The sequence below is a fragment of the Argentina silus genome (assembly GCF_951799395.1).
Source record: "Argentina silus genome assembly, chromosome: 10".
Classification (NCBI taxonomy): Eukaryota; Metazoa; Chordata; class Actinopteri; order Argentiniformes; family Argentinidae; genus Argentina; species Argentina silus.
Window position 1 is genome coordinate 14,808,914 of NC_139664.1, and position 27,366 is coordinate 14,836,279.

At 46.2% G+C, this 27,366-nt stretch overlaps 1 protein-coding gene across 4 annotated transcripts; it reads left to right on the top strand.

The window, feature by feature from the left end:
• The first annotated feature begins 1,014 nt into the window (after window positions 1-1,014).
• Window positions 1,015-27,168, top strand: ubr5 (ubiquitin protein ligase E3 component n-recognin 5). 4 transcript variants are annotated; one of them, XM_083679028.1, is made up of 57 exons: window positions 1,015-1,224; window positions 4,562-4,606; window positions 4,738-4,819; window positions 5,063-5,139; window positions 6,868-6,987; window positions 7,492-7,801; window positions 8,098-8,257; window positions 8,458-8,607; window positions 9,199-9,410; window positions 9,616-9,732; window positions 9,875-10,140; window positions 10,337-10,454; window positions 10,557-10,741; window positions 10,961-11,070; window positions 11,690-11,802; window positions 11,932-12,081; window positions 12,359-12,470; window positions 12,567-12,721; window positions 12,844-13,041; window positions 13,153-13,363; window positions 13,638-13,764; window positions 13,910-14,061; window positions 14,265-14,360; window positions 14,563-14,686; window positions 14,849-14,946; window positions 15,293-15,450; window positions 15,551-15,642; window positions 15,801-15,947; window positions 16,207-16,325; window positions 16,472-16,598; window positions 16,876-17,005; window positions 17,140-17,300; window positions 17,514-17,753; window positions 17,986-18,109; window positions 18,223-18,334; window positions 18,519-18,650; window positions 19,740-19,997; window positions 20,196-20,464; window positions 20,690-20,901; window positions 21,102-21,335; window positions 21,444-21,517; window positions 21,942-22,114; window positions 22,304-22,450; window positions 22,580-22,797; window positions 22,974-23,094; window positions 23,202-23,574; window positions 23,722-23,809; window positions 23,904-24,048; window positions 24,177-24,307; window positions 24,497-24,557; window positions 24,729-24,910; window positions 25,042-25,126; window positions 25,279-25,434; window positions 25,568-25,681; window positions 25,896-26,040; window positions 26,224-26,309; window positions 26,467-27,168. In XM_083679028.1, the coding sequence occupies exons 1-57, from the start codon at window positions 1,163-1,165 to the stop codon at window positions 26,677-26,679; spliced, it is 8,577 nt and encodes a 2,858-aa protein (XP_083535154.1). In that variant the 5' UTR covers window positions 1,015-1,162; the 3' UTR covers window positions 26,680-27,168. The 4 variants fall into 4 exon arrangements, with proteins under 4 accessions (XP_083535154.1, XP_083535155.1, XP_083535156.1 ...); XM_083679029.1 differs by having other exon boundaries at window positions 23,202-23,547; XM_083679030.1 differs by having other exon boundaries at window positions 23,202-23,547; window positions 24,732-24,910.
• The last annotated feature ends 198 nt before the right edge of the window (window positions 27,169-27,366 follow it).

The window sequence follows — 27,366 nt, forward strand, 5'->3', positions numbered from 1 at the left end:
CTCCAGATGGCCAGTCCGCTACTGTAGGTACGTAGAGTATACACAGACTTACCAGTCAATAATGGAAACTGGACTAGACCTCAGGACAGCTACCATCTAGTGCTAGGCTTTATCACAGAGATATAGGAGAAGCCTATCCATTTGGAGTTATCCACCATATGAGTTGGACTCTTTTCTCTTGACTGTGCAGAACTCTACCAGCAGAGGGAGCTACAGCAGCGCATGTCATCCATCAGTGATCTCACCCACAGACCTTTGGGCTCTTTCTGTATCATCTCTGTGTAGTTCAGCCGGTAATGATGCTGATGATGATCTCATCACATTGGTCACAATGATACAGCATTTGTATTTATTAAAAAACGAATACCTTTGTAGAGAGGAAAACGAGTGCAGTATTGTGTTTGCTCTATTTAACCAGTTTATTGTCTGATCATTGTTTTCTACATCCCCACAGAACCACAAACCTATTATGGATTTATGGATTATTTGTATCTCAAACAGCCTTGGATTTGTCGGCAGCGTTCTTTAATGCATCCTTATCTCGCATTTGGAGGCATTACAGTAATCGTTCAAGACAGACGCTTGGCGCCCTCCTGTATGGAGAAGTAAAATGGGTGGTTCAGTTTCCAGTGTCTGTACTCATCCATGACATCTATCCGCGTACCGTACCTACAGAACAGAACAAGCCCATGGCAAAAAACAAAACAATTAGGTTCTCAGAAACGTCTTCTTATTTGACTGAAACTGTCAAAACTGCCAAAAACCACGTGTGTACGATTTAAATCAAACTAACAAGACCATACATGTAGCCTAATTTCTATACACTTAATCACAATGCAGTATGGTTTATATTATCATAGCACATGTCAGTGTGTTTCATTTCATTGCCTTTCTTCTCGAAGCCAATCCCGTTCGATTTAACATATTTTCCTGTTTCTGTTCAAGGTCCAACCAGCATCGAGGTTGCATGTGTGCTAATCAACACACAGAACGAAGAAGCTTGGTAGAGTTAAGATGGCGGCGTGTGGGTGAGGAGGCTGTGGATCTAAGCTCGGGATTTTTCGTCATAAAAGATTTCTATGAATCCTCATATAGACAGTTATCGATAAAATAACAATTCCCACACACCTCACACATTCGTGTGTGATTTTGGATTGAACCCATGACATCTATACACTTCGTGGTTCACCCGTTGCCCGGGACCGAGGACCAGCTCAATGACAGGTATTTGTTGCGGGCGGGGAAAAGAGGGGTTTAAATCAATATTTATATGTAGGGTGTGGTACATGACGATTATCTGTTTGTTTTGCAGCGATGTTCAAACTGTCATGTGAATTTCAATCGAGCAATATTCGACAACTTTCCCGAATTTGAAGCAAGGCCCAAGCATCTCGAACAAGCCTCTCCAACGTAGCATAGCTAGCTAGCCAGCCAACGTTAGCTTGCCATCATCGTTATATGCTAGCTGGTAGGAACAGGCTAGCGAGCTGTTTCACTCGCTCTCTGGAATGATTGGCCGATAGTCAAAGTTGAGACGGACAATGCGGGTTGGGGGATGGGGGGGAAAAGAGAGGGAACATAAGCTATTATAGCCAGTGTTGTTATGATAAGACATTGTTTGGATTAAGGTTGACATTTTGAGATATTGTACAGCTCACGCTGGTTTTGTTGGGTATCTTATGATCGATTATCTAGAGACACTTAGCGGGCTGAACGAGACGATAGAGAAGTGTGCCAGCTAGCTAGCTTGCTTGCTAAGTGGCTAAGCTATGTAGCTAACATTAGTCATAATAGCAAAATAGCTAGCTAGCCACGCTTGTGCCGATATGTTAGTAGAGTCTAGTGCAGTTCAGTGCCTTGTCTATGCTCTGAGTATTGTGACCTGCATTTTGGCTCTGTAGGTGATTTATAGTAAACCTATTTATATCATCCATTGAGATTGAACTGATTAATGGCCTGTTCTACTTTAAGACAGGTTGTGAAGTTGGAAAGTATATTATGAATGACCTTGACATACTATTTAGGGTTTAGGTGAAGCTCTGGAATCTTACTGTGATTAACCAGGGTATGTGATGTACCATTGACCACCAACGTGGGCTTAAAATGATTGTCTAAAAAGGTACAATATGTAAATCTGAGATGTGTGTGTGTGTGTGTGTATATATACAAGTGATTGCAACCAAACTAATTGGTTTGGAATGAATCATTCCGCAAATTAGTAATAGATTTTTTAAGCCCAGGGATGCATTCACATGTGCTATGGTCAACATGTGCTGAAGCCCCCCATAAATAGTTTTTTTCCCTTCTCAAGGAGGGAACCTGAAGGCTAGTTGTGAAGTTATTTTGTCTGACATAACAATTGAATTTGCTCAAGAAGAGCTTGTCTGGAATGACTCCATAACATGCCACTTCTCAATGCTTTCCCTGACCAGGCTTATGACACTTCTGCTCTGACCCCATGGGAAGATTTGTCATGGTCAGGACATTATGTTGAGCATATGCAATCACATTTCTTGCACACAAAACAGAGATCTGCTCTGTGGTTTATGATTGGTAGTGGCTATGGTGTGTTTCATATCAAGCACTGCTGCTAGCTCATGTATTGTTTATCTGACAGGTAACTGTCAGTGTACAACTGACCAAGCTTTTGAGTCATCAGCTTGTCCACTGCTTGCTTGACGGGAAATGTCCTTAGGAATGCTCAAGTCTGCGATTTGTGCTCAGCTTATTCCCTTTCAGCTAGCGTATTTGCATTGATGCATTGTACACTTTCTGAGGCTGATTTAATGATGTGTGCAGTATCGCTTTGCTATATTTGGATAATGATTTAGATTAGTATCATCTCTCCTCTCAGTATGTGGATGATTCCTCCCTGGGCCGTCTGAACATTCCTCCTGTGGGGTGTTCGGTCCATGACACTTGAATTTGCTTGATTGTATATGACATGAGAGGGATTGTCTTCGGTATAATGAGATACAGTTTCAATGATGCATTATGAGGGGGTTAGCCTAATAGGCTGTATTTTCCTTCTACCTAGCAGTTAGTTAATCTTGGCTGTCGTGTAATTGTTGAAAACCATGTTGTACCCAATAGTGGGAATTCATTTTCATGAAATGGCCTAACTTCAGTTGTAGTCTGCTTCTGGCTATTGATGGAACTCTTAATGGATGCACCAATCCGATACAGAGCATCGGGATTGGGCAGATATTGGATTTAGAACGGATCAGGAATTTGAGATAGGGAATGCTATTTACTGATCAGATGCCATGACACGAACTGTTGCCAAACAGGTGCATCGTCGACTGACGGCTGTGCAGCTGACACAACACGCGAGTGTGGTGATAACAATAACAACCATGTCTGCTGTCTGGAATTAAGTTCCACGTGTTTCTTCTTATGGAAAGTTAGGAAATGGGGTCTTTAATCAATAGGTTAGTGTTTGGATGAGCATGGTGTTTACTGTTTTTAGGTGGACAAGAATGATCCCAAGCATAGCACATCCACACACAGAGCTGGTATACAGTTTAAAATAACAAAAGGCACTCTGTGTCGGCCGAAACTTAAGGTTCAGTACTCGGAATCGGTATTGGCTATTAAAAAGTGGTGTCTGCATTTCTAATTTAGAATGGATAGAGTTTTAAAAAAAAAAGAAAGAAAGAAAAAGATTTTGATCACCAGTTTTTTTTCTTTCTCATAGCCTTCAGTTTAGACACTGTCAACACTGTTTTGCATGTCTACCTCGCTTTGATTGATGGCACGTGTCAGTGTCCACTATCTATGGTGTATTTGGCTGGTCTAGGCCTATTGCTGTGTTTGCAGAATACCTGTAGTGAACCGGAGTCTCAGAGCCCTAGCATCGATGCATGGAGGAAGAGTTGAAGTACGGACCACAGAAGTTCATTCATTCTACTCAGTATTGGTGGTTGAGTGTTTCAATAAACTGGCCGGGCCTGACACAGTTGTGGTCCTTCTGGGGTACGAGGCAGGAGGGGCTGTTTCACAGGATCCCTGAAATTGATCGATACCTTCAGTATACACAGTTGCCAATTGTACAATGTCCATTGGTTACTACCATTGGTTGCCTGTATAGGCTAGTCTGTCGAGAGGTGGCAAAGTTATGGGTGTGGAGTTGGACTAAATAATCCCTCTGCTCCACTTCAAGGTCACCTACTGTCCCAATTCGATCAGGCCCTGTTCCCTGTGACCAGGGGCCTGACCTGTCCTCTGCATGAGTGAAGAAAACAGTCGCAAGGCCTTGGGGCTGCTTTAGGCCGAACTATTACTGTCATTTTGAGAACTAATTTAGCAGGTATTTTAGCAAATTTTTTATGTAGTCAGCTTCTATGCACTTGAGATTCTAATTGTACTTGTGAATACCATATAGAAACAGATGGAGTTTTCCACTGTCTACTTGGAAAATAGATGGACATGGTTCATAGTTATGAAAGTGTGTAAAATACAACGGTACTGTACTTCACATGACAATTAGAGGGATAATGAATGCCGCATGAATGAATGTCAATCATCTTATTTATATCAACCTTTTCTCTCTTCACAATAGGCTCCGCGAAGTCTCAGAGAAACTCAACAAATACAATTATAACAGGTAAGACAGCTTGGTGCTATGAATTATTAGATTTTCGTGACCAACTATTTTACTGACTGTACTCTGCCATCACATAACTGTAGCTAAATCTGATCCAATGTCTGGTCTTTTCTACTATCTCTCCAATGCAGTCATCCACACCTCAATCTGTTGGAACAGGCCACCTTAAAACAATGTGTGGTCGGACCAAACCATGCTGGCTTTCTCCTTGAGGTAACATTGAAGGACTTTTACATGATTAATCAATGACAGTGTTACCAGCACTATTCCAAAATGTTTTACTCTGAGATAAAGAAGATTGAAAGCTAGTTTGATTGATTAGCCTAATTATACTCTTAAAGGTCTATTTGTGTTCATTAGATACACTGGAAAATTATACATAAGGAACATTGTCTTTTCTCTATAAATATATAAAACGTATCAGCGAGAGACATGAAGTGATTTGTTGCCTTTCAGGATGGACGTGTGTGCAGGATCAGCTTTGCAGTCCAACCTGATCGGCTGGAGCTGAGCAAACCAGATGGCAATGATGGGTAAGACTCTTTACCCAAGAGTTTTGGGGAAAATAGTTTAGTGTTAGGAGAGCACATAAATGTGATGCTTTTGGGGATGACAATAACAATAAGCACCCACTGGTGCTTCCATCCTGTGACTTGAATTCTATTATGCCCTGAAATGTTTTCGCTCTGTCTGAGGGTTTTGAATTGAACAACATTGTTACACAGACACTGGTTAGGCTACACTTTGCATTATTCGTCCCTATACCCATGTATTAACTATGAAATTACTCTAGTAACAACATTATAAACATGTTGTTTGTCAGCACAATATAGTTGCTTTGCGATTACATAGTAATGGAGTTCAGCAGTTTGTATGTTAATACAATTTTACTAGAGTAATTATGGTGTTACTACCCAGTCCATATTTTTGAAAGCTATTTTAGAAGTTGCATTGTAAACATTTTGTTTTCAAAGATAATAATTGGTAGGCTATTTGCTGCTGCCATTTGCTGTCCCAAACAAAAACAATAGCTAGACCAACAAAGCTTGCAATGGTATCATAGAGTATCCAGAAAATGTAAGCTTCTAAAAGCCAATTGCATTGATGAATCTGCACGTTTCTCTGCTGGGTTTCATTTTCTATGAGGAAGAATGCCTTTTTAGCTGTTGCTAGGGTTTGTGTTGGCTGCGAGCATGTATTTGTGCGTGTTTCATTGATACCCTATACGTCTTGCCAGCAGAGCAGCATCCAACAGTGATTTAAGAGGTTTTCTAGGCCCTCTAGTTGCTAAGCATGCATGTGAATCGGCCTGAAAAAGACTGGTGGAATAGTGTGACTGGTTTAAGCTTTTCTGCAGAGCACATGTTTTGTTGCCTGGCACGATGAAATATGCTGAACTTTCAAAAGAAAATGAGATGGTTTCAGATGGTAATTGCTTTGCAGTCAGCAGCATTGTGGGTTGTTGGAAAGCCTGTGGAAATAAGGATTGCAGATTTTCAATCAGCAAGTTTGACAGCTGACTGAACAAAGCATCCACTATGAATACTACTATCTATTTGTCTATTTACACTTGTTTAATCTTTTTATTCAAGTAGACTTTTGTTATAAATGACAAACAAACTAAAAACAAATCTCTGCTTCACTTTGGGAAATCTCCTATGCTGCTACTTTACTCTGAATTGTTAAATTATTTAAACCACTTTTCTTACTTGCTTCTTATTTTCTGAGTGCCTTCATGGTAACATTTTTGGCTATCAGCATTTTTGTTGGGAAGCAGCTCACACTAGATTTTGAGACGCTACACTACGTCCAAATGAAGCATGGGTTTGAATCCCAGACAGGACAACACTGTTAAACCTTCAATTATTCATGTCAGTCTTAGACTGTGTGTATTTTGCTGGCATGTATGTGATGGAATTGACACAATACAAATTTCACTCGGCAGCAAAGTATCACAATGTGTTCAGAGTATGCACCGTAGTTATTACAGTGCCCTCCCATCATGTCAAATTATCTTAAAGTAGGAGAGAGCAATCGCAGCCCTAAAACCCCAAGAACCTTATAAAAAGGAAAAAGTCTTGAAGGAGGAACGAGTTGCAGCCAATTCTGATTCCGAAGGGTGTTGCCATGCTAGTCTCCACCATTTCCCCTGTTTCTGATCTTTGATTTAAAATAAAATACCTGGGGTATCCAGGTTGTCTTTCTTTGGGTCCCATGTGGGACTATAGGTTTGTAACTGATCTCCCATCTTTTGTTTCCAGTTCAAAGTTGAGCAGTGGTTCAGGGACAGGAAGGACCTCCAGGCCAGGCAGGACTAGTGATCCGCCCTGGTTCCTGTCTGGTTCTGACACACTGGGCAGACTGGCAGGCAACACCCTTGGGTAAGTTTTGGCAGGGCCATCAGAAACATAGACTTCAGGTAAAGTTTGCAGCTTTGTGTGGCTCTCCACTAGTGCCACCCACTAGACACTGGTGACTGCAGGAGAAGGCATTTACCAGAAATGCTGGCCCATATAAAATGGGTTGGATTCTGAAGTGGCATGGCACAGATATAGGCCTAATACCACAGAGTTGTCCTGTAAGTTGGGACCTTCAAACCCAAGCACCAACTGTGGGAGGCCAAAGGCATAAAAATAACAGCCTTGACGTTTGAAATTCGCTGTGATCTGAACACCACTGATTATCAGTACATTTTATTATAATTTGGTCTAATGTGGACAAATACATTTCAAGCAACAGAAATGTGCTACCAACCAAACTATTGCTGCTTAATTACATGGTTACAAAACCAGCCAACTGTCACAGCTAATTCCCAGTGTTGGGCTGTGTGTTGAGTTTCTCCCATGTGGCTCCCCTCTGACCATGGCCTTGTGCTATAATAACAGGAGTCGCTGGAGCTCCGGGGTGAATGGTGGAAGCGGAGGAGGAGGAGGAGGAGGCAGCAGTGGTGGAGGTGGTGCTGGGGGAGGAGGAGGCGGAGGAGGAGGAGGAGGAGGAGGGGGTGGCGGCAGTGGAGGAGGAAGTGGAGGAGGAGGAGGAGGGGGCTCCTCTGGGAGGTCCTCGACAGCTGCCCGAGATTCTCGCAGACAGACCAGAGTGATCCGCACAGGGAGGGACCGGGGCTCCGGGCTCCTGGGCAGCCAGCCACAGCCTGTCATCCCAGCCTCTGTCATCCCTGAGGAGCTCATCTCTCAGGTACACCCACAACCACACATTCATCAACCTCTTATCACACCTCACTACACCAGCCCCCCTGAAACAAGCTCCTATTCTAATGACACAAGTGAAGGCATTCTTTTTCGTTTTTTTATGTTGTTTTATGAAAATGTCTGTTTGCATTGAGAAGACAATAAAAACCAAAATAAGTAAGTAACGTGACTCAACAGACTTGTACCTGAACCATCTTGTCTTTAAATTATATCTAATCCATGGACCCAGTCACAACATGGTTGGGACGTTGGTTACTGATGCTGATGTGGACTCTTCACCAGGCCCAGGTGGTTCTGCAGGGCAAGTCCAGGAGTGTCATCATCCGGGAGCTGCAGCGCACCAACCTGGACGTCAACCTGGCTGTCAACAATCTACTGAGCAGAGATGACGAGGACGGCGATGATGGAGATGACACAGCCAGCGAGTCCTACTTACCTGGAGGTTCGTCTGACTGCAAAGCAGAGATCATATAATTCATATTATATCCTATTATAAGTTTGGTTGAAGATTTTGTGGAAACTGTCTGTAATGGAGTTATTATATTTTATGCAGCAGCCATTTATGTGAATATGTTGCCTGATATGTGAAAGTAGTGATAGTTTGATAAACATGGATATTTTCTTTTGTCTGTGAACCTCTAGAAGATTTGATGTCCCTGCTGGATGCAGACATCCACTCGGCTCACCCCAGTGTCATCATTGATGCCGACGCCATGTTCTCTGAGGACATCAGCTACTTTGGCTACCCCTCCTTCCGGCGGTCCTCTCTGTCCAGGCTGGGGTCTTCGCGAGGTAACTCACCACCCCGCCACGCCCGCCATGACTTGTCAGAGCTACAATGGGGCAGTTCTTACCTTCAGGATTCAGATCATGTTTTCTTTTTCTAAGCGGTGGCATGGTTGTTCCGTCATGATTTTCCTAGTCTCAGTGGTCGAAAGAACCAAACTAATGTTCCATGTCACCTCTTCATGTGCCTTAGAGCTTTGTTTGGTAAGAGCTTTCCTCTAGCGTCGTGGGCATAGGTGCCCACTGGGATAGTGTGTGTGTGTGTCTGTGTGTTAACATGTGCTGCATGACCATAGTACCTGCAGTGAGCCCTCTGAGAAAGGCCCGCTAGGCCCCGTTGTCTAACAGGGACCCTCTACTGCAGCCTCAGTTGAAAACCTCTCCCCCACCCTTAGTCTGCATGTGTCTCTATTCTCTGTCCTGTCCTTTAACCTCACGTTTTAACATGTGAGCGTGCAGACAGACACCAGTATAACTTAGTAATTCACCTTATGCTGCAATTTTTAATTTACAGATGAAATTCTTTTAATTTGTGACGGGTCTTTCCCAGAGAGTGGCTTACTTTTATCCCACTGGTGTGACCCCATTGCATACCAGTTCTCCTTCTTCCCTTAGAGCGCGACTCAGAGCTGTTGCGTGAGCGCGAGTCTGTGTTGAGGTTGCGTGAGCGGAGGTGGCTGGATGGGGCCTCGTTCGACACCGAGCGTGGCTCCACCAGTCGAGAGGGAGAGCCCAGCCTGGACAAGAAGAGCATCCCAGTCCAGAGCCCCGTCTCACTGGGAGAAGAGCTCCAGTGGTGGCCTGATAAGGTGGGCTGTCATCCACTCATGGTTTTTATATGTTATTGTTCACACACTCAGATGTGGATAAAGTTCGTCTTGAAAGTCAAGTTCACCAAATATGGATGCATTTGTTTTTTTTGATTAACCAGACAAATATTTAATAGTTTCTACCTTCAAAGTTTTCCTGAGTTTATAGAGATCAGCACAGTTTGTCCTCTTGTCTTTCCTCCAGGATGGTGTGAAGTTTGTGAGCATCGGGGCCTTGTTCTCAGAGCTGGTGGCCGTCAGCTCTAAAGGAGAACTCTACCAGTGGAAGTGGAGCGAACCAGAGCCCTACAGAAGCGCACAGGTAAATGACAACAGCACAGAACATTACTGCATAAACAAGCAGCCTTGAGAAAGCAAATTTATATATTTGAGATTGAGTGACTTGTTTGGGGGCTTTGTAGTAGAGCAACACTAAGCCCCCCCCTCCCCCCTCCTCTCTTCAGAACCCTTCTATTCATCACCCCCGGGTGTCCTTCCTGGGCCTGACCAATGAGAAGGTCACCCACCTGTCAGCCAATAGCATCAGAGCCACAGTGGCCACCGAGACCAACAAGGTGGCAACATGGGTGGATGACACTCTGAGCACAGTGGCCTCCAAGCTGGAGCACAGTGCCCAGACCTACCCTGAGCTGCAGGGGGAGCGCATTGTGTCTCTGCACTGCTGTGCTCTCTACACCTGCGTCCAGCTGGAGAGCAGCCTGTACTGGTGGTGAGTAACTCCTCTCAGGCAGTGGCTCAGCACAGCAGAGGCCATCACTCTCACTCACTCTACTCCAGTGTCCAATCCTAAATTTAGACCTCAGGCCTAGAGAGATGCATACTAGAGGGTTAGGATATCTTTGGTGGCCCTAGTGGTTGTTTTATTTTAGTGTTCATTTTAGTGTTTGTGTTTTTTTTTCCCATAGGGGTGTTGTGCCTTTTAGTCAACGGAAAAAGATGCTTGAAAAGGCTAGAGCCAAGAACAAGAAGCCAAAGTCCAGTGCAGGCATCTCCTCTATACCCAATATCACCGTGGGAACTCAGGTGAGAAGAAACCCTGTCCAAGATGCCAAAAGCAACTTTGTACTAATTTTTGTTGTTTAACAAGTTGTAACATGTACTAACAAGTTGTTTTACCTTCTGCAGGTGTGCCTGAGGAATAACCCCCTCTACCATGCTGGTGCAGTGGCCTTTTCTGTCAACGCTGGGATCCCCAAGGTGGGCGTCCTCCTGGAGTCCGTCTGGAACATGAATGACAGTTGCCGGTTCCAGCTGCGATCGCCAGAGAGCCTGAAGAGCCTGGAGAAAACCACCAAGACCCTGGAAATCAAGTGAGTCCACCTAGATTAGCAAGAAGATATTGTGCAATGTTGGTTGTTGGTTTGTCTCTTCACTGTGAGTTCTGCCATTTTGGCTTGGTCTCTTTTGTAAAACAGTTTCTAAGTCTCAGGGGGACTATACTGCTGAAACTCCTTCTAACCTTCCCCTCAGTAACCTCACCAAGTCTGTTTTTAGAGAGTTACTTATGACCTGCATGCCCTTTCCTCTAGGACGGAGAGCAAGCCGGAGCTGGTGAAGACTGAGATGGGCCCCCCTCCCTCCCCTGCCTCCACCTGCAGTGATACTTCCTCCATCGCAAGCAGTGCTTCACTGCCCTACAGTATGTACTGTCTACTGACTTCCTCTCTCAATTTTTATGACTTGTTTGCCTTTGAAACAGATGGTGTTGCAGTATGTTTTTTTTAATACCACTGAACATTGAACCTACTGCATTGTGTATACCACCTTTGTAGTCTGTACAGTGTGTACCTGTATACCATACATTATTGATATAACTTAGGAAAAACTATCATTTAATCATGCCGCACAGAGGTAGCGCTCTAGATAACATAAATTGAAAAACACAAAAGGTGATTACACAGCTCAATTGTGTTTTTCAATTTATGTTACCTAGAGCGCTACATCCCTGTAGGCCAATGTGGGCATGTGCGGCATGATTAAATGATACAGTTTTAGATGCAAAAGAGTGCTCCCTGGGAATGTTTGGGCACTCCGCTACTGTCCACCCCTCTGAGCTATCACACCCCCCCCAACAAAAAAAAACAAGTAGAACAGGTCAATGCTAGGCCTGGATTATTGATACAGTATTGTGAAAAATGATATTGCGATTATCAGCTGTATCGATTTTATTGGACAGCCCTAGCTGCTATAGACTTATCCAATAATGAATGTGTGCCATGTGTGAATAGCCTCGACCTAACATGTGTGCTGTGTAACAGAACGAAGGCGCTCTACCCCAGCTCCCAAAGAAGAAGAGAAAGTCAACGAAGAGCAATGGCCTCTCCGGGAGGTTGTGTTCGTGGAGGATGTTAAAAATGTCCCAGTGGGAAAGGTAGGTGCGGCCGCAGCTGGAGGGGACTCTCCAAGCGAAGGAGGGGAGACTTGCATAGTTTTGTGAACTACTATTGTGGTTGAAATGTTTGGTGTCTTTCTCCTGAACTGTTCTCTCTTTTAACTCAAGGTGCTAAAAGTCGATGGTGCATATGTTGCTGTGAAATTTCCAGGAACATCGAGCAGCGTGAGCAGCAGCCAGAGTGCAGCTGCTCCCACTGACTCTGATCCGTCCTCACTGCTGCAGGACTGTAGGCTCCTCAGAATAGACGAGTTACAGGTAGGCCAAGACCGGCGCTCACATCAATGCATAAACTGTCTAAAACTTATAGGGCTGGTTTCTGAGACAGTTTGAGCCTAGCCCGGACTAAATCACACTTTCACTGGAGTTTCTCCATTGAAAATGCGTTTTTGTCTAGGGTACGGCTTAAACTAGGTCTGGAAGCTGTAGTTCAATTAATTCCTTAATGACAGTAGGGCTCTTCTTTTACATTCATTAGTTATAGCGACCAGTGTGTTGATTCTGATGTTCATTCCCTCTCCTCCTCCTTTTATAGGTGGTAAAAACTGGCGGAACTCCCAAAGTTCCTGATTGCTTTCAGCGCACACCTAAAAAACTCTGCATCCCAGAGAAGGCTGAAATCTTGGCTGTGAATGTTGACTCCAAAGGTGAGACCTCGGCACACTGAAATGTCAGTACTGTTCAATTCGTTTTTGAATAAGTGCGTTTATCACCTCCTGCCTTTTTTTAACCCATCTTTTCAGGAGTCCACGCAGTGCTCAAGACAGGGAACTGGGTGAGGTACTGTATCTTTGACCTGGCCACAGGCAAAGCAGAGCAGGAGAATAACTTCCCTACCAGTAACCTAGCTTTCCTGGGACAGAGCGAGCGTAATGTGGCAATCTTCACCGCGGGACAGGTGAGCACCCCCTCTGCTCTTCAGTGCACCCCCCTGTAGTAGAATCATAGGCCTACTTTCATGTATTGTACAGGAATGGAACACATGTTAATAGTTTCTCTTTATTTTTGTCTGTCTTCCAGGAGTCTCCTGTTATACTTAGGGATGGAAATGGCACCATTTACCCCATGGCCAAAGACTGTATGGGTGGAATACGAGACCCCGATTGGCTGGATCTGCCACCCATTGCCAGCCTTGGCATGGGGGTGCATTCCCTGGCCAACCTCCCCACTAACTCCACCATCAAAAAGAAAGCTGCTATTATCATCATGGCTGTTGAGGTAAGCTACTTTTGATATGGAGATTCTACATAACTAAGTGTCACTTAGTGTTGCCTATTTGCTGCCCATTTTCAGCGTGTTCATGATTTGCATTGTCTCTCTGTGTTGCAGAAGCAGACCCTGATGCAGCATGTGCTGCGCTGTGACTTTGAGGCGTGCAGGCAGTACCTGGTGAACCTGGAGCAGGCTGTGCTTCTGGAGCAGAGCCCCCATGCCCTCAACGCCCTCCTGGGCCACCGCTGTGACGGCAACCGCAACATCCTCCACGCCTGCGTCTCCGTCTGCTTCCCCGTCAGCAACAAGGAGACCAAGGAGGAGGAAGGTAAACCACACCCCATTACCCTAATCGCACTATAAAGCCGAGCTGGCCTGTACTGAGCTGGCCTGGTCATGCATCCACCAAAGTTGCTGAAACAGTGCTGTGGAGGACAATGTGAATAGAACATATCGGTGCGGTTACAGTATGGTTTGGTGTGTAAAGCCCCCTCATGTTTGTCCCCAGAGGCTTGTTACTCTCCTTTTTCCTGCTTGGTTTCTGTTTGTTCATCAACATCCTGTCTCTTCCGTATGGTAACTGTTGGGCTGGTGTTTTCCAGAAGCTGAACGGTCAGAGAGGAATACCTTTGCAGAGAGACTGTCTGCCGTGGAGGCCATTGCCAATGCCATCTCCGTGGTCTCCAGCAATAGCTCTGGGAACAGGACCGGATCTTCCAGCAGCAGAGGGTAAACTATTGGATTGGATCCCAGTTAAACTCATTTTTAGAAAATCTTTGGAAAATCTGTTTCCAAAGCCAGGATTTCTATGATGTCAAGTCTATTGTAGCCTTGTACTTACCCTAATCCTTCCCACGTGTGTTCCTTCCTGCAGCCTGCGGCTGAGAGAGATGATGAGGCGCTCTCTGAGAGCAGCCGGGCTCGGCCGCCATGAGTCTGGCCCCTCCTCCAGCGACCACCAAGACCCTGTGTCTCCACCCATTGCCCCACCCAGCTGGGTGCCCGACCCCCCACCTATGGATCCAGGTCAGTGTAGCAGCTCATACGGAGCTTCACGGCTCGGTCCAGGACCAAACACTGATAATGTACTCAATTAGTGTTAGTGGAGCACTAACTAGTGGACCACAGCTGTGGTGTTATTCAATCAATGCCATCCTGCCTGCAAGGGAAACATTTTTTCCACATTAGGTAATGCAGATTTATATGTCAACAATTTCTCCCTCTGTCAGATGGTGATATTGATTTCATCTTGGCCCCTGCTGTGGGTTCACTCACCACGGCCTCCACTGGGACCAGTCAGGGACCCAGTACCTCCACCATCCCAGGTCAGTCATGGCTACCTCATCACTAGGGCCCCCAAGGCATTTCCTAGTTAGGTCACTCGCGTGGTTAGGAAAAACTCAGAGCTCTTTTCCATCACCCATCACCACCATCATACAATTATAGCTGTGAAGGAAGATGTGGATTACTGCGTGTATACATTACCCGATGGCCTCAACTGAGGAATTCTATCTCTACCCTGTCTAGGCCCCTCCTCTGAGCCGTCTGTGGTGGAGTCTAAAGACCGGAAGGCTAACGCCCACCTGATCCTCAAGCTGATGTGCGACAGCGTGGTTCTGAGGCCACATCTCCGGGAGCTGCTCTCCGCTAAGTAAGCTTCCTCATTTTAAACAGAACCCATGACGCGATGGCGTCATGAACAAAATAAACATTGCTCCCCACGGTCATGATGTTTTCTCTTGTATGCCAGATTGCCATGGGATGTTTTTTTCCCCGCTTTCTGTATGATTCTAAAATGTGTGTTGTCTGACAGGGATGCCCGTGGAATGACCCCATTCATGCTGGCAGTCAGCGGGAGAGCGTACCCGGCTGCCATTACTGTTCTGGAGGCTGCTCAGAAAATGGCCAAGGGTAGGTCACTCACTCACTCAGCCCTTGAGTCTTTGCTTTGAAATGGTAGACGTTTCAGTAGCTCTTTAAATAGATATGAATGCTGAAAAATAAGCATAATTTTAAGAACATTTTGTATCTAGCTGAAGTCATTAGAGTGATATGTAATTGTGCACCCTCCCGGTAGAAAAGGCTGGTGAAATTACCCAGAATTTATATACTTGATAGCCTGTTCTGACACTTCTGCCTTGCAGCGCTAACCTGGCATTGCCCCCTGCCTTGTAAAAGAGCTTGTATGCAGCATAAAGCATCATCAGTGAGTACTGTTGTCCTCATGTCCTATTTTTGCACTGTGTCATTGCTTTAGTGGGTGACCCTGGCATCGTGGAGAAGGAGGATGCAGACTCTGTGTTTATGGAAATGATCTGTCCCTCTGGGACCAACCCGGACGACTCTCCTCTCTACGTCCTCTGCTGCAACGACACCTGCAGCTTCACCTGGACAGGAGCGGAGCACATCAACCAGGTGAGTCTCTCAGGAGGCTTTCACTACATTCACCAAGATGGGTCACACCTGCAGAGGCGATGGTGATGTACTCAACTGATAAATCTGCCTGTGTCTCTAGGATATCTTTGAGTGCCGAACCTGCGGTCTGTTGGAATCTCTTTGCTGCTGTACTGAGTGCGCAAGGGTGTGCCACAAGGGACACGACTGCAAGTAAGTACTCCACTGTCCATTGCCGGGTCAGGTCCTAATTGAGAATTGTTTGTTCATTTCATAATTTGCTAGTGTCATCTGTAATGTGATACTTGACACTGATACCATGGTTGGCATTGGCCTTAACTGTAACTGTGATTGTGTCATGTTCTTCCCAGACTCAAGAGGACCTCACCCACTGCATACTGTGACTGCTGGGAGAAGTGCAAGTGTAAGACTCTGATTGCTGGACAGAAGGCTGCTCGCCTCGACCTGCTGTACAGACTGCTCACCACCACCAACCTGGTCACCACCCCCAACAGCAGGCAAGTTCACACAGAGACCCCAACACTACCTACCTACCTACCTGACTGACGGCTGTCTGTTACACTCTAGTCAGGTGGAGGAATCACCCTCTTGTGGATGATGTTATTGTGATGTCTGTGAAAGCACCATTCAGGCTGCATTGTTGTTCATTTACAGTAGTTCTTTATCATGAAATATTGGTTCTGTTAAGCTTCATCTGTGTTTTTCGGGGGCTTTTGTGACACGCTGCTTTCTCTCGTTCTCTCTGGCTGGCCATAGGGGGGAGCATATCCTACTGTTTCTCGTCCAGACTGTTGCTAGGCAGAGTGTGGAGCACTGCCAATACCGACCGCCACGCATAAGAGAGGACAGGAACCGCAAGGCTGCCAATGCAGAAGGTGAGCGGAGGTTTAATCTAACACTGGTTTCGTAAACGTTTACTCGCAATCTACCACGATAACTAAAAAAAACTCCAGATCGAGTAACTGAATAGAGCAGAGTAAATAAAAGTCCAGGCTAATGTTTGTGTTTGTCTCCCTCTCAGACTCTGACATGCCAGACCATGACCTGGAGCCTCCCCGCTTCGCTCAGCTGGCTCTGGAGCGTGTGCTGCAGGACTGGAACGCCCTCAAGTCCATGATCATGTTTGGCTCCCAAGAGAACAAAGACCCGTGAGTGCTAGTTTTGGTACCGGTTAGTGTAGTCATGCATCCTAGGTTATTGTAAAGGGCATTTATAAAACTAAGCTGTACTGTGCTGGCCCGTTTCCTTATCCACCATCGTTGATGTAACAGTGCTTGAAAGGACAATGTAAAGAAGGGGAAAAAAAGTCGTAGCCATTACCAACACAGTCCAGTTGTGATTGGCCCGGTAGTGTGTGAAGCCCCTGTGTGTGCCACCAACAGTGCTAATGGTTTACTGACGTCCTTGATTGCTGTTCTGTTCCAGGCTGAGTGCTAGCAGCAGGATCGCCCACCTTCTCCCCGAGGAGCAGGTGTATCTGAACCAGCAGAGTGGCACCATCCGCCTGGACTGTTTCACACACTGCCTCATCGTCAAGTGTGCCCCTGACATTACAGTAAGTCGGGTCAGTTTCTCCCCCCTTTTAACTTAATAACATGCATTTGGGTTAAGGTGGTGAAGAGTAGTGCCTGAGTGTCTATGAAACTGAGTGTCTAACTGTCTATGAAATCTCTTCTTCCCACTCTTCAGTTTATCGACACCTTGCTTGGGACCTTGGTGAAGGAACTACAGAACAAGTACACTCCAGGCCGCAGAGAGGAGGCCATCAACGTCACCAGGAGGTTCCTGCGCTCTGTCGCCAGGGTGTTTGTCATCCTCAGCGTGGAGATGGCCTCCTCCAAAAAGAAAAAGTAGGACTTTGATTCAGAATGATCTTTTCTTTTTGTTATATAGCGGTTCCCTATATAGATATTTACATACATTTAAAACCATCAAGGATAAAACACAACTTAACCTTGAGGCTTAATTCTGTCGTAGTCCTGTTTTGTGTTGACTGACAAGTCAAAGGTGAATCTCAACACGGCAGCGAAGACTGATGGGGGGCCTTGTTGTTGTTTTCCCAGTAACTTCATTCCCCAGCCTATTGGGAAGTGTCGGCGTGTGTTCCAGGCCCTGCTGCCCTATGCTGTAGAGGAGCTGTGTAACGTGGCTGAGTCCCTGATCGTGCCCGTGCGTATGGGCATTGCCCGGCCAACGGCCCCCTTCACCCTGGCCAGCACCAGCATTGACGCGGTGCAGGGCAGCGAGGAGCTCTTCTCTGTGGAGCCTCTGCCCCCGAGACCCTCCCCAGACCAGTCCAGCAAGTGAGTCCGTTTACACCCCCTCTGCTTTAAGACACACTCCTGGTGAATGGTTTCAGTTTCTTTCTAATGGCCTTGCATTCAAATTGTGACTTTTTAAAATCTTGGATGTTTTTTGAATTCCATGTTCCATCAGTCTGCTGTTGACAGCTGAACACCTTTTGAAAATGTCCCTGTTGTTGCGTTGATATGGCTTGTAGTGTCTTACGGTTTGTGTTTGTTCGTGTTTCTTCAGCTCCAGTCAGACTACGTCGTCCTACATCATCAGGAACCCGCAGCCTCGCCGCAGCAGTCAGTCCCAGCCTGCCCGTGGAAGAGACGAGGAGCAGGACGACATCGTGTCTGCAGATGTTGAAGAGGTGAAGAGTCTCACTAGAAAAGTAACATTTCAACGGCGTAAACAAGTGGGTGGTTTAGGTGTGTGTTTGCCGTGACTGGTTTCCATCCGTCTGATGATATTTGTTTGTTACAGGTGGAAGTTGTCGAGGGTGTTGCAGGAGAGGAAGATCACCATGACGACCAGGAGGAACAAGGAGAGGAGAATGCGGAGGCCGAGGGGCAGCATGACGAACACGATGAGGATGGTAAGAACTGGACTCTGTTCATCTTCCCTTTGGACCACTATAAATGAGGAACTTTTCAGTGTCCTTCTGTAAACTGATTGACGTAGGTTTGTTCCATTGGCATAAAAAAAGTGAAACTCTTGACTCTGAAGGTGGCTAAAACCAGAACTGTGATTTGAAGTGGATGTCCTCCTGTCCCCTTCAGGAAGCGACATGGAGTTGGATTTGCTGGCTGCCGCGGAAACCGAGAGTGACAGTGAAAGTAACCATAGCAACCAGGACAATGCCAGCGGTCGGAGGAGTGTTGTCACTGCAGCAACTGCTGGCTCTGAAGCAGGTATTTAGACAATTGTCTTTTCATATTTTTAGATATTCACTAGTAGTCATGCTGAAACGAATCCTTGGTTTTCCTCTTTGGAAATGTGGTCAGTGCTAAAGATTGACTCATTTAACTATCCTTCCAGATTTTTGGAGATGTCTGCTAAGACGGAAATTGCTTTTGCCTCACCACACTTAAATGTTCAGTTCCAGACTTCACATAATCACCAGTCTTGACTGGCGGTACTCAGATTAGCAAATGACTGTGAAGGCCCTTTATTTGGTTTATCTGAAGTTTCTTTTAGGTCATATTGATTTAAATCACTGTTGACATCATGGCTTTTTGGAGTACTAATGACATGGCAGACAAACTAGTCCGTGGCTCAATACTCAATGTATTTCATTTGCAGGAAGTAGGGTGTGCCTGGCATTTCCTTTTTTTGGTATGGGCTCCTCTTTACTTTAATGCATACTGTATATAAATACATATATAAGGGCAAAAGTGAACCTGCAGAGTGCGCAGAGTTGATCTTAAGGACTCTCCCAGTATAGCCCTCCATCCCTCCATCTCACATTGTCGTTTGTCTCATTAACTCATTTCATCTGTTCAACCCTAACAATCTTTTGATGTTCATTTAACTCTGAATAATGAACTAACCAAAGTAGATTTAATCTTGTCCTAACTGGTGTGGTGTTTTCCCAGGCGATTTCCTTTTTGCATTTCTTACTAATTGCTTTCTGCTGTGTATCCTTTTTAGCCTAAGATGAAAGCTTTAGTGTTGCTGTGTCTCTCCCTCAGACACAACTAAGATCATTAAAAAAAAAAAAAAAAAAAAAAAAAAAAGTTGATTAAAGACAAAAAAATGTAATGAAACCACTGCCCTCATGTAATGTGAGGGCTCTCGCTTGAATTAGTCAAACAGAAGCACTGTTGTGCGAATTGAGCCCTGAGTGTAGCTGAGCGGTAACTGTGCCATTTGGACTTGTGGTGGTGTGGAACACTAACCTGCACTCCTGCCTGGAGGGGAGAGAGAGGAGGAGAGAAGGAGAGGAGCAGCCGCCCACACTCAACTCTTCTCTCTTTTGACTCCCTCCTCTCCTCCCGAAGGTGCCAGCAGTGTCCCTGCCTTCTTTTCAGAGGACGACTCCCAGTCCAACGACTCAAGTGACTCAGACAGCAGCAGCAGCCAGAGTGACGACGTGGACCAGGAGACCTTCCTATTGGATGAGCCTCTGGAGAGGACCACCAGCTCCTCCCATGCCAACAGTGCTGCCCAGGCACCGCGCTCCATGCAGTGGGCCGTACGCAACACCCCCAGCCAGAGAGCCACGGGTAGTGCCCCATCCAGCTCCTCCACCCCCGCTGGTGAGTACTATACAGAACCCCTCCCACCCCACACACAGCCAGGAGAGGGTGACTCACCCTGGGAGGAAAGAACAAAGAACAGGATGTCTTATGACTCCAGTGCTTTTTAGAACAGGCGTGTGATGTCATAATTTAAAACTGTGATTTTTCTCCACTCATTGTTGACATGAGTTTGCTGGGCTTGTGTTTCCTGTGCAGCGAGTTCCACAGGGCTGATCTACATCGACCCCTCCAACCTGCGCCGCAGCAGTGCCATCAGCTCCAGTGCAGCTGCAGCAGCCGCAGCCCTGGAGGCCAGCAACTCCAGCAGCTACCTGACATCCGCCAGCAGCCTGGCCCGGGCATACAGCATCGTCATCCGCCAGATCTCTGACCTGATGAGTCTCATCCCCAAGTACAATCATCTAGTTTACTCCCAGTACCCTGCCGCCGTGAAACTCACCTACCAGGACGCTGTCAACCTGCAGGTGAGCCTATACAGCCTGTCAGGCAGAAGAGACTGCTTTGTCACTAATGGACATATGTTGAAACAAATACTAAGAATAAGATACCATAATAGGTTTTGCTTAGACCCTGCAGTATTGATTGATTACTCTTTTTATTCTCACACAAACATTTACGTTCATCCAAATATCATTTATGCTGCTAACAGAAGTCGAACTGAAATGTCCTTGTGTGTTTGTGTTAATCAGAATTTTGTAGAGGATAAGCTGATCCCCACCTGGAACTGGATGGTGTCCATTATGGACTCCACCGAGGCTCAGCTGCGCTACGGCTCAGCCCTGTCCTCGGCAGGTGACCCTGGCCACCCCAGCCACCCCCTCCACGCCTCCCAGCACTCGGCCCGTAGGGAACGCATGACCGCCCGCGAGGAGGCCAGCCTCCGCACCCTGGAGGGACGCAGGTAAATTATCTTCATTCTTTTTTCTTTTTTTTTTTTTTTTTTTTTCAAACAGTCTTTTAAAAAAAAAAAGAATGTTTTAAATAGTCTAGGTAAATAATGAGGCCTCAATGTCCAGTTGGCAATTGATTACATAACCAGTCGTGTTCAAGTCTGCCATTGTCTGTGGTAATTTAATAAAGAGGTGTGTGCGTGCCTTTTAGGCGTGCTGCCACACTGCTCACGGCGCGTCAGGGGATGATGTCAGCTCGTGGAGATTTCCTGAACTACGCCCTGTCTCTGATGCGCTCTCACAACGACGAGCACTCTGACGTCCTGCCCGTGCTGGACGTGTGCTCTCTCAAACACGTGGCCTACGTCTTCCAAGCTCTCATCTACTGGATCAAGGCCATGAACCAACAGACCACCCTGGACACCCCTCAGATGGACAGGAAGAGGTACAGCCCCCCCCCCCCCCTCGTGTTGAAGCATTTCACACTCTGCTGCTTGGAAAAGGACTGAATGGCTGTTATGCAGTGTTATTAACTCTTGTGTCAAATTCACAGGAACCGGGAGATTCTAGAACTGGGTTTGGATAATGAAGATTCTGAACATGAGAATGACGAGGACACCAATCAAAGTAAGTCAATCAAACAATGACTTTGCATAATTTCTCTACTTGAAGTCATTTCATCCAGGGGTTTTTTTCACTTTCCATTGGTTTGAAAGTGATATTGAAAGTTAACGTGACTGGCCTATATGATGATCTGTGAAGTACTGTTAGGTTTTCTGGCATTTGAAGACAGACACAGAAGAAAGGCAGTTAGGCAGAAACGTGGCAAAAAGAAGAGAGCAGCTGTCAAAGGTACAGTTCAGAATAGACAGGCAAAGCATCACCTAACTACCTCAGCAATTTGGCCCTTTTTGAGTCACACTTCTCAAAATTGTTTGCTCATTCAGCCATTAGATGCCAGTGAAAATAGTAGTTTGTATGTATGTGATGAAGGTCAACATCCTATTGGCTTTTGCAGTACTGTGAAATGCCGTTCTCCCTTGCCCATCAGGCTCCACCCTTCAAGACAAGGATGATGATCCGGTCCCCGCGGAGACGGGCCAGAACCATCCCTTCTTCCGCCGCTCTGACTCCATGACCTTCCTGGGCTGCATTCCCCCCAACCCGTTTGAGGTTCCCCTGGCTGAAGCCATCCCACTGGCAGACCAGCCCCACCTCCTGCAGGTTAGGAATCAACTAAGATACCTATAAAGTAGAGGCACATCTACTGCCTCTTTGGAGCACAATAGTTTAGTTTTTTAATCCATATTACAGGATATCAGTCAGTAATGTGTAAGTGGGTAGCGTTAGTTGACCCGTTACACATTTAGTAGCTTTAGATTGTAACAAAAATGTTTTTGTAATACCTCCCAGCCCAATGCAAGGAAGGAGGATCTTTTTGGACGCCCTAGTCAGGGCTTGTACTCGTCCTCATACATGGCAAGCAAAGGTCTTGCCGAGGCGAGCATGGACCGGAACTGCCTGGAGGTAAACATGGGCTCCTCTCTACCATCCTCTCAGGTACACTGCGCTCTGCACACCACTAACACACTCTTCTGGTACATTTCCATTCTACTGTCATCAGAAACACACTCGATAACCATGCACCATTCACTACAACAAAGAAAATGTGTTGAATCCCAATGGCAGATCCTACCCACCAAGATGTCCTACTCTGCCAACTTGAAGAATGTGATGAGCATGGAGTCCAATCAGCGGGGCAATGAGGACCAGCCTATAGCAGATCAGGAGATGGAGGCTCCAAAGCCAGGCCCCTCGCCCCACGACCTGGCTGCCCAGCTGAAGAGCAGCCTCCTGGCTGAGATCGGCCTCACTGAGAGCGATGGACCGCCTCTCCCTTCCTTTAGGTACAGAGCAGCCCTGATACCATCTCTAAGTGTTTTTTATGCATCAAACAATTACTTTCTCACATTCTTTGCTTCAGTAAGAAAACATTTATAAGTAAATGCTTCTTTACCCCCGATTCCTAAATTATATTGTGAGAAAGGATCCAAAGTAATCCCCCCTCCCTCTCCCCTCACAGACCCCACTGTAGTTTCATGGGGATGGTGATCTCCCACGACATGCTGCTGGGCCGCTGGCGTCTGTCTCTGGAGCTGTTTGGCCGGGTCTTCATGGAGGACGTGGGAGCAGAGCCTGGATCGGTGCTTACACACTTCAGGATCTTTACCTGACATTTCACTCTGAAGCCCATTCTCACTGCTCTCTCACCTCTGTCTGTTGGTCTGACTCCTGCCCTTCTTGTCCACAGATCCTCACAGAGCTGGGTGGCTTTGAAGTGAAGGAGTCCAAGTTCCGCCGGGAGATGGAGAAGCTGCGGAACCTGCAGTCCCGTGACCTGGCCCTGGAGGTGGACCGGGACCGCGACCAGCTGATCCAGCAGACCATGCGGCAGCTCAACACCCACTTTGGCCGCCGCTGCACCACCACGCCCATGGCAGTGCACCGCGTCAAGGTCACCTTCAAGGACGAGCCGGGCGAGGGCAGTGGCGTGGCCCGCAGTTTCTACACCGCCATTGCCCTGGCCTTCCTCTCTAACGACAAGCTGCCTAACCTGGACTGTGTGCAGAGCGTCAGCAAGGGCATGCAGGCCAGCAGTACGTGTCATCACGATTACAACTCAAGTATGACATACTAGACACTATTGTGTAATTTATTAACCCAAATGGCATTTTAACATGGTGAAAAAACCTACCACACTGGGGGGGCAGCAAACAGGATTTCCAAACAGAACACACATACCTCCCACTAATATGTTTCTCTGTGTGTAGATTTGATGCAGCGTCTGAGGAATAGAGACCGGGAGAGGGAGAGGAGGAGCGGCGGGCTTCGAGCCGGCTCTCGTAGAGACAGAGACAGGTGAGATCACCCTTGACGTCCTGTAGTCGTGTTAAACATCTTACCACTCAACTATATAGAGCCTGCCGGTAACGAGACCTCGTTTGTGTGTCAGGGACTCGAGGAGACAGCTGTCCATTGACACCCGGCCCTTCAGGCCTGCCTCAGAGGGCAACCCCAGTGACGAGCCGGACCCCCTGCCTGCACACAGACAAGCCCTGGGCGAGAGGCTGTACCCACGCGTGCATGCCATGCAGCCGGTACGACCTGCTTATGAGTCAAACATACATTTGACTTGTTTTGTATGATGATGACACGTCATGGGAGCGAATGACTGATGACGCTCAGGACAGTCCACAGAATGTGATTTGTGTTGTCTTCTTTTCAGGCCTTTGCCAGTAAAATCACAGGGATGCTCCTGGAGCTGTCCCCAGCTCAGCTGCTCTTACTCCTGGCCAGTGAGGACTCTCTCAGGGCCAGGGTTGAGGAGGCCATGGAGCTCCTCATTGCACATGGAAGGTACAGTGACCCATTCACCATTCTGTTGTCTTACATTTTTTATTTCAGTTAAAGAATTGTACAGTTAAAGTACAAAGCCCAGACACTTGCCAGAGTTAATTATATAACACAACACCATTCTGTTCTGCTGTCTGTCACTTAGACTTTCATCATGAATAAAACACCCTTTCCCCCCCCCCCCCCCCACAGGGAAAATGGTGCTGACAGCATATTGGACTTGGGTCTCCTGGAAGCCCCTGAGAAAGCACAGGTAAACTCTAGTTTTCCTACGCTGCAGCTCTGTATTTCATACATATACCCTTTTAGATGTGCATGAGAAAGAAACATACGATGCCTTTTATAGATACATAGGTGACCTAAAGAGACTGATTGGAGGCTCAGTCCTGCCTTGCATTAACATCCCCATCATCTCCTATTGTAGCAGCAGGAGAACCGTAAGCGCCATGGCTCTACCCGCAGTGTCGTGGACATGGAGCTGGATGACCCTGATGATGGGGATGACAACGCTCCCCTGTTCTATCAGCCCGGAAAGAGAGGCTTCTACTCCCCAAGGCCTGGCAAGAACACAGAGGCCAGGCTCAACTGCTTCCGCAACATCGGCAGGTGGGTTGTTGGCTAGTATTTCTACAGGATGACCCTAAGGACCACTCTCAGTTCTTCAAGAATTCAGAATGGAGTAGAATAAAGAAATGAGGAGCGCTTCATTCATTTGTTTTATTTAATTTCCCCCACAGAATACTAGGACTGTGCTTGCTGCAGAATGAGCTCTGTCCAATCACCTTGAACAGACATGTCATCAAGGTGCTGCTTGGCAGGAAGGTAAGAAAGAGAATGGCCAAACAAAGGGGTTCTACTGGTTTATGGACTTGGACTGTTGTATGGATACAGTCAATATGGAGTTGTATATGGACTGGGTTCCCAATAGTGTTTTTTTAATTTATTTTTATTTTTATTATTATTATTATTTGCAGGTGAACTGGCATGACTTTGCATTCTTTGACCCGGTGATGTACGAGAGCCTGCGGCAGCTGATCCGTCACTCACAGGCTGGGGAGGCAGAGGCAGTCTTCGCTGCCATGGACCTGGCATTTGCCATTGACCTTTGCAAAGAGGAAGGGGCTGGACAGGTAAACAGGGCTCAGAAGGAGGAGAACATTGGACAGATTTTGAAATGGGATCCGAACATTGTCATTCATGAGAGAATGTTCTGACTGAGACAACCCGTTATATTCCACCCTGTTCTCTTTATGGCTCATCCAGGTGGAGCTCCTGTCTGGTGGCGTGAACATGCCTGTAACTCCTCTCAATGTGTATGAATATGTGAGGAAGTATGCAGAGCACAGGATGCTGGTGGTTGCGGAGCAACCTCTTCATGTAAGTACTCTGCACACTCGGGTGTTTCATGAGATTTTGCTGCTTTTTGTGTTAACGAGGGAGACTACAGCTGAAGAAGAAATAGATGTGGTATTTGTTTGTCAGGAACATGCGTCACAAATATTGCACGAAATGTAGCTACATAGTTGATTTCTATTCAGAGGAAAAGATATTCTAAACATGCATGTGAGGTTCATGGTTTTTTCTCTCATAGGCAATGAGGAAGGGGCTGCTGGACGTGCTTCCCAAGAACTCCCTGGAGGACCTGACAGCCGAGGACTTCAGGCTCCTGGTCAACGGCTGTGGAGAGGTCAACGTGCAGATGCTCATCAGCTTCACCTCCTTCAACGATGAGTCCGGTATGCACTTCCCTCAAGTAGTCTAGAAAGTTTTTTGGACTACAAACAGTTAAGTACATAGTACATGCATGTCTTAGACTGTGTGACTTGAATAGGGCTTGAGATTGAACATAAAAAAAAAAAAAAAAAAAAAAGGAAACACTAAACCATTTCCTTTTTTCCCACTCTGATTCTCAACAACAGGGGAAAATGCAGACAAGTTGTTGCAGTTCAAACGCTGGTTCTGGTCCATTGTCGAGAAGATGAGCATGACTGAAAGGCAAGATCTGGTAAGTTTGTCATCTCAAGGAGTCCCCAGCACATGACAAGGAATTTTGTTTGCAATAACAAAACCCAAACCCCATTGTCTGATATGATTCTACCTATAAATGGAGTGACTAATTATTATTTGTGACCCCCCCCCCCCCCCCCTCTGTCCCTCTACAGGTGTACTTCTGGACCTCCAGTCCATCTTTGCCAGCCAGTGAGGAAGGCTTCCAGCCCATGCCCTCCATCACGATCCGCCCACCGGACGACCAGCACCTGCCCACTGCCAACACCTGCATCTCGCGCCTCTACGTGCCACTCTATTCCTCCAAACAGATTCTAAAACAGAAACTCTTATTAGCCATTAAGACCAAGAACTTTGGTTTTGTGTAGAGGTTGACAAACATGTTTACCGTTGTGTAATATTACCTAGTTCCATTTTTGTAGATTTATTTTTTGTCTATACAATTTTATGAAATTCGAAAATGCTGTTGCTCCCCTGGCGATAATTTTGTTTGTGTTGTGAACACAGACAGCTTGTTCTTATTTTAATTTTATTTTTTTGTGTTCTGAAGAAATATACATTCCTGCATTGGCTCTGTAAAGTTGAAGGCCACAGCTCAGCTCTATTGGCTTAAACCTTTCCTTCCCAGGAATTTGGCTTGACAGCAAACTGTCCGCCCAAACCCAGCCAAAGATGACAGCAGTAGAAGTATTTAAAGTAAAAGAATTAAAAAAAAAATACACACTGTGATTATGATTTTTTTCCTGCCCTAAACAGAATACTTGCTATCACTGACAGTTCACTGCTGCCTTTGTGGAAAGTCATTTTTCTTGTATAGGGGGAGTAGGGAATTTCAAAATAAACTTGGATGCAAACAATTTCTTTGGTGTCTTGAATGTTGGCATCTCAAATATAAAAGAGTTTGCTTGCTCTCTGTCTTGAACATGCATTCTCTCTCACTCTGCCTAAACATGATTTAAGTCATGTTTCAATAAATAACTAAAACTGAGGCTACTACAGTATATGAAGTGGGAGCTTGTCTCTCCCTTGAGCATATATTGCTCCCTGCATGAATA

Coding starts and splice junctions, on each gene's coding strand:
- ubr5 (XM_083679028.1), top strand. CDS start 1,163: ATGACATCTATACACTTCGTGGTTCACCCGTTGCCCGGGACCGAGGAC. Junction 13,765..13,909: donor GGATCTTCCAGCAGCAGAGG/GTAAACTATTGG, acceptor TCCTTCCTGCAG/CCTGCGGCTGAGAGAGATGA. Junction 17,006..17,139: donor AGTGTGCCCCTGACATTACA/GTAAGTCGGGTC, acceptor CCCACTCTTCAG/TTTATCGACACCTTGCTTGG.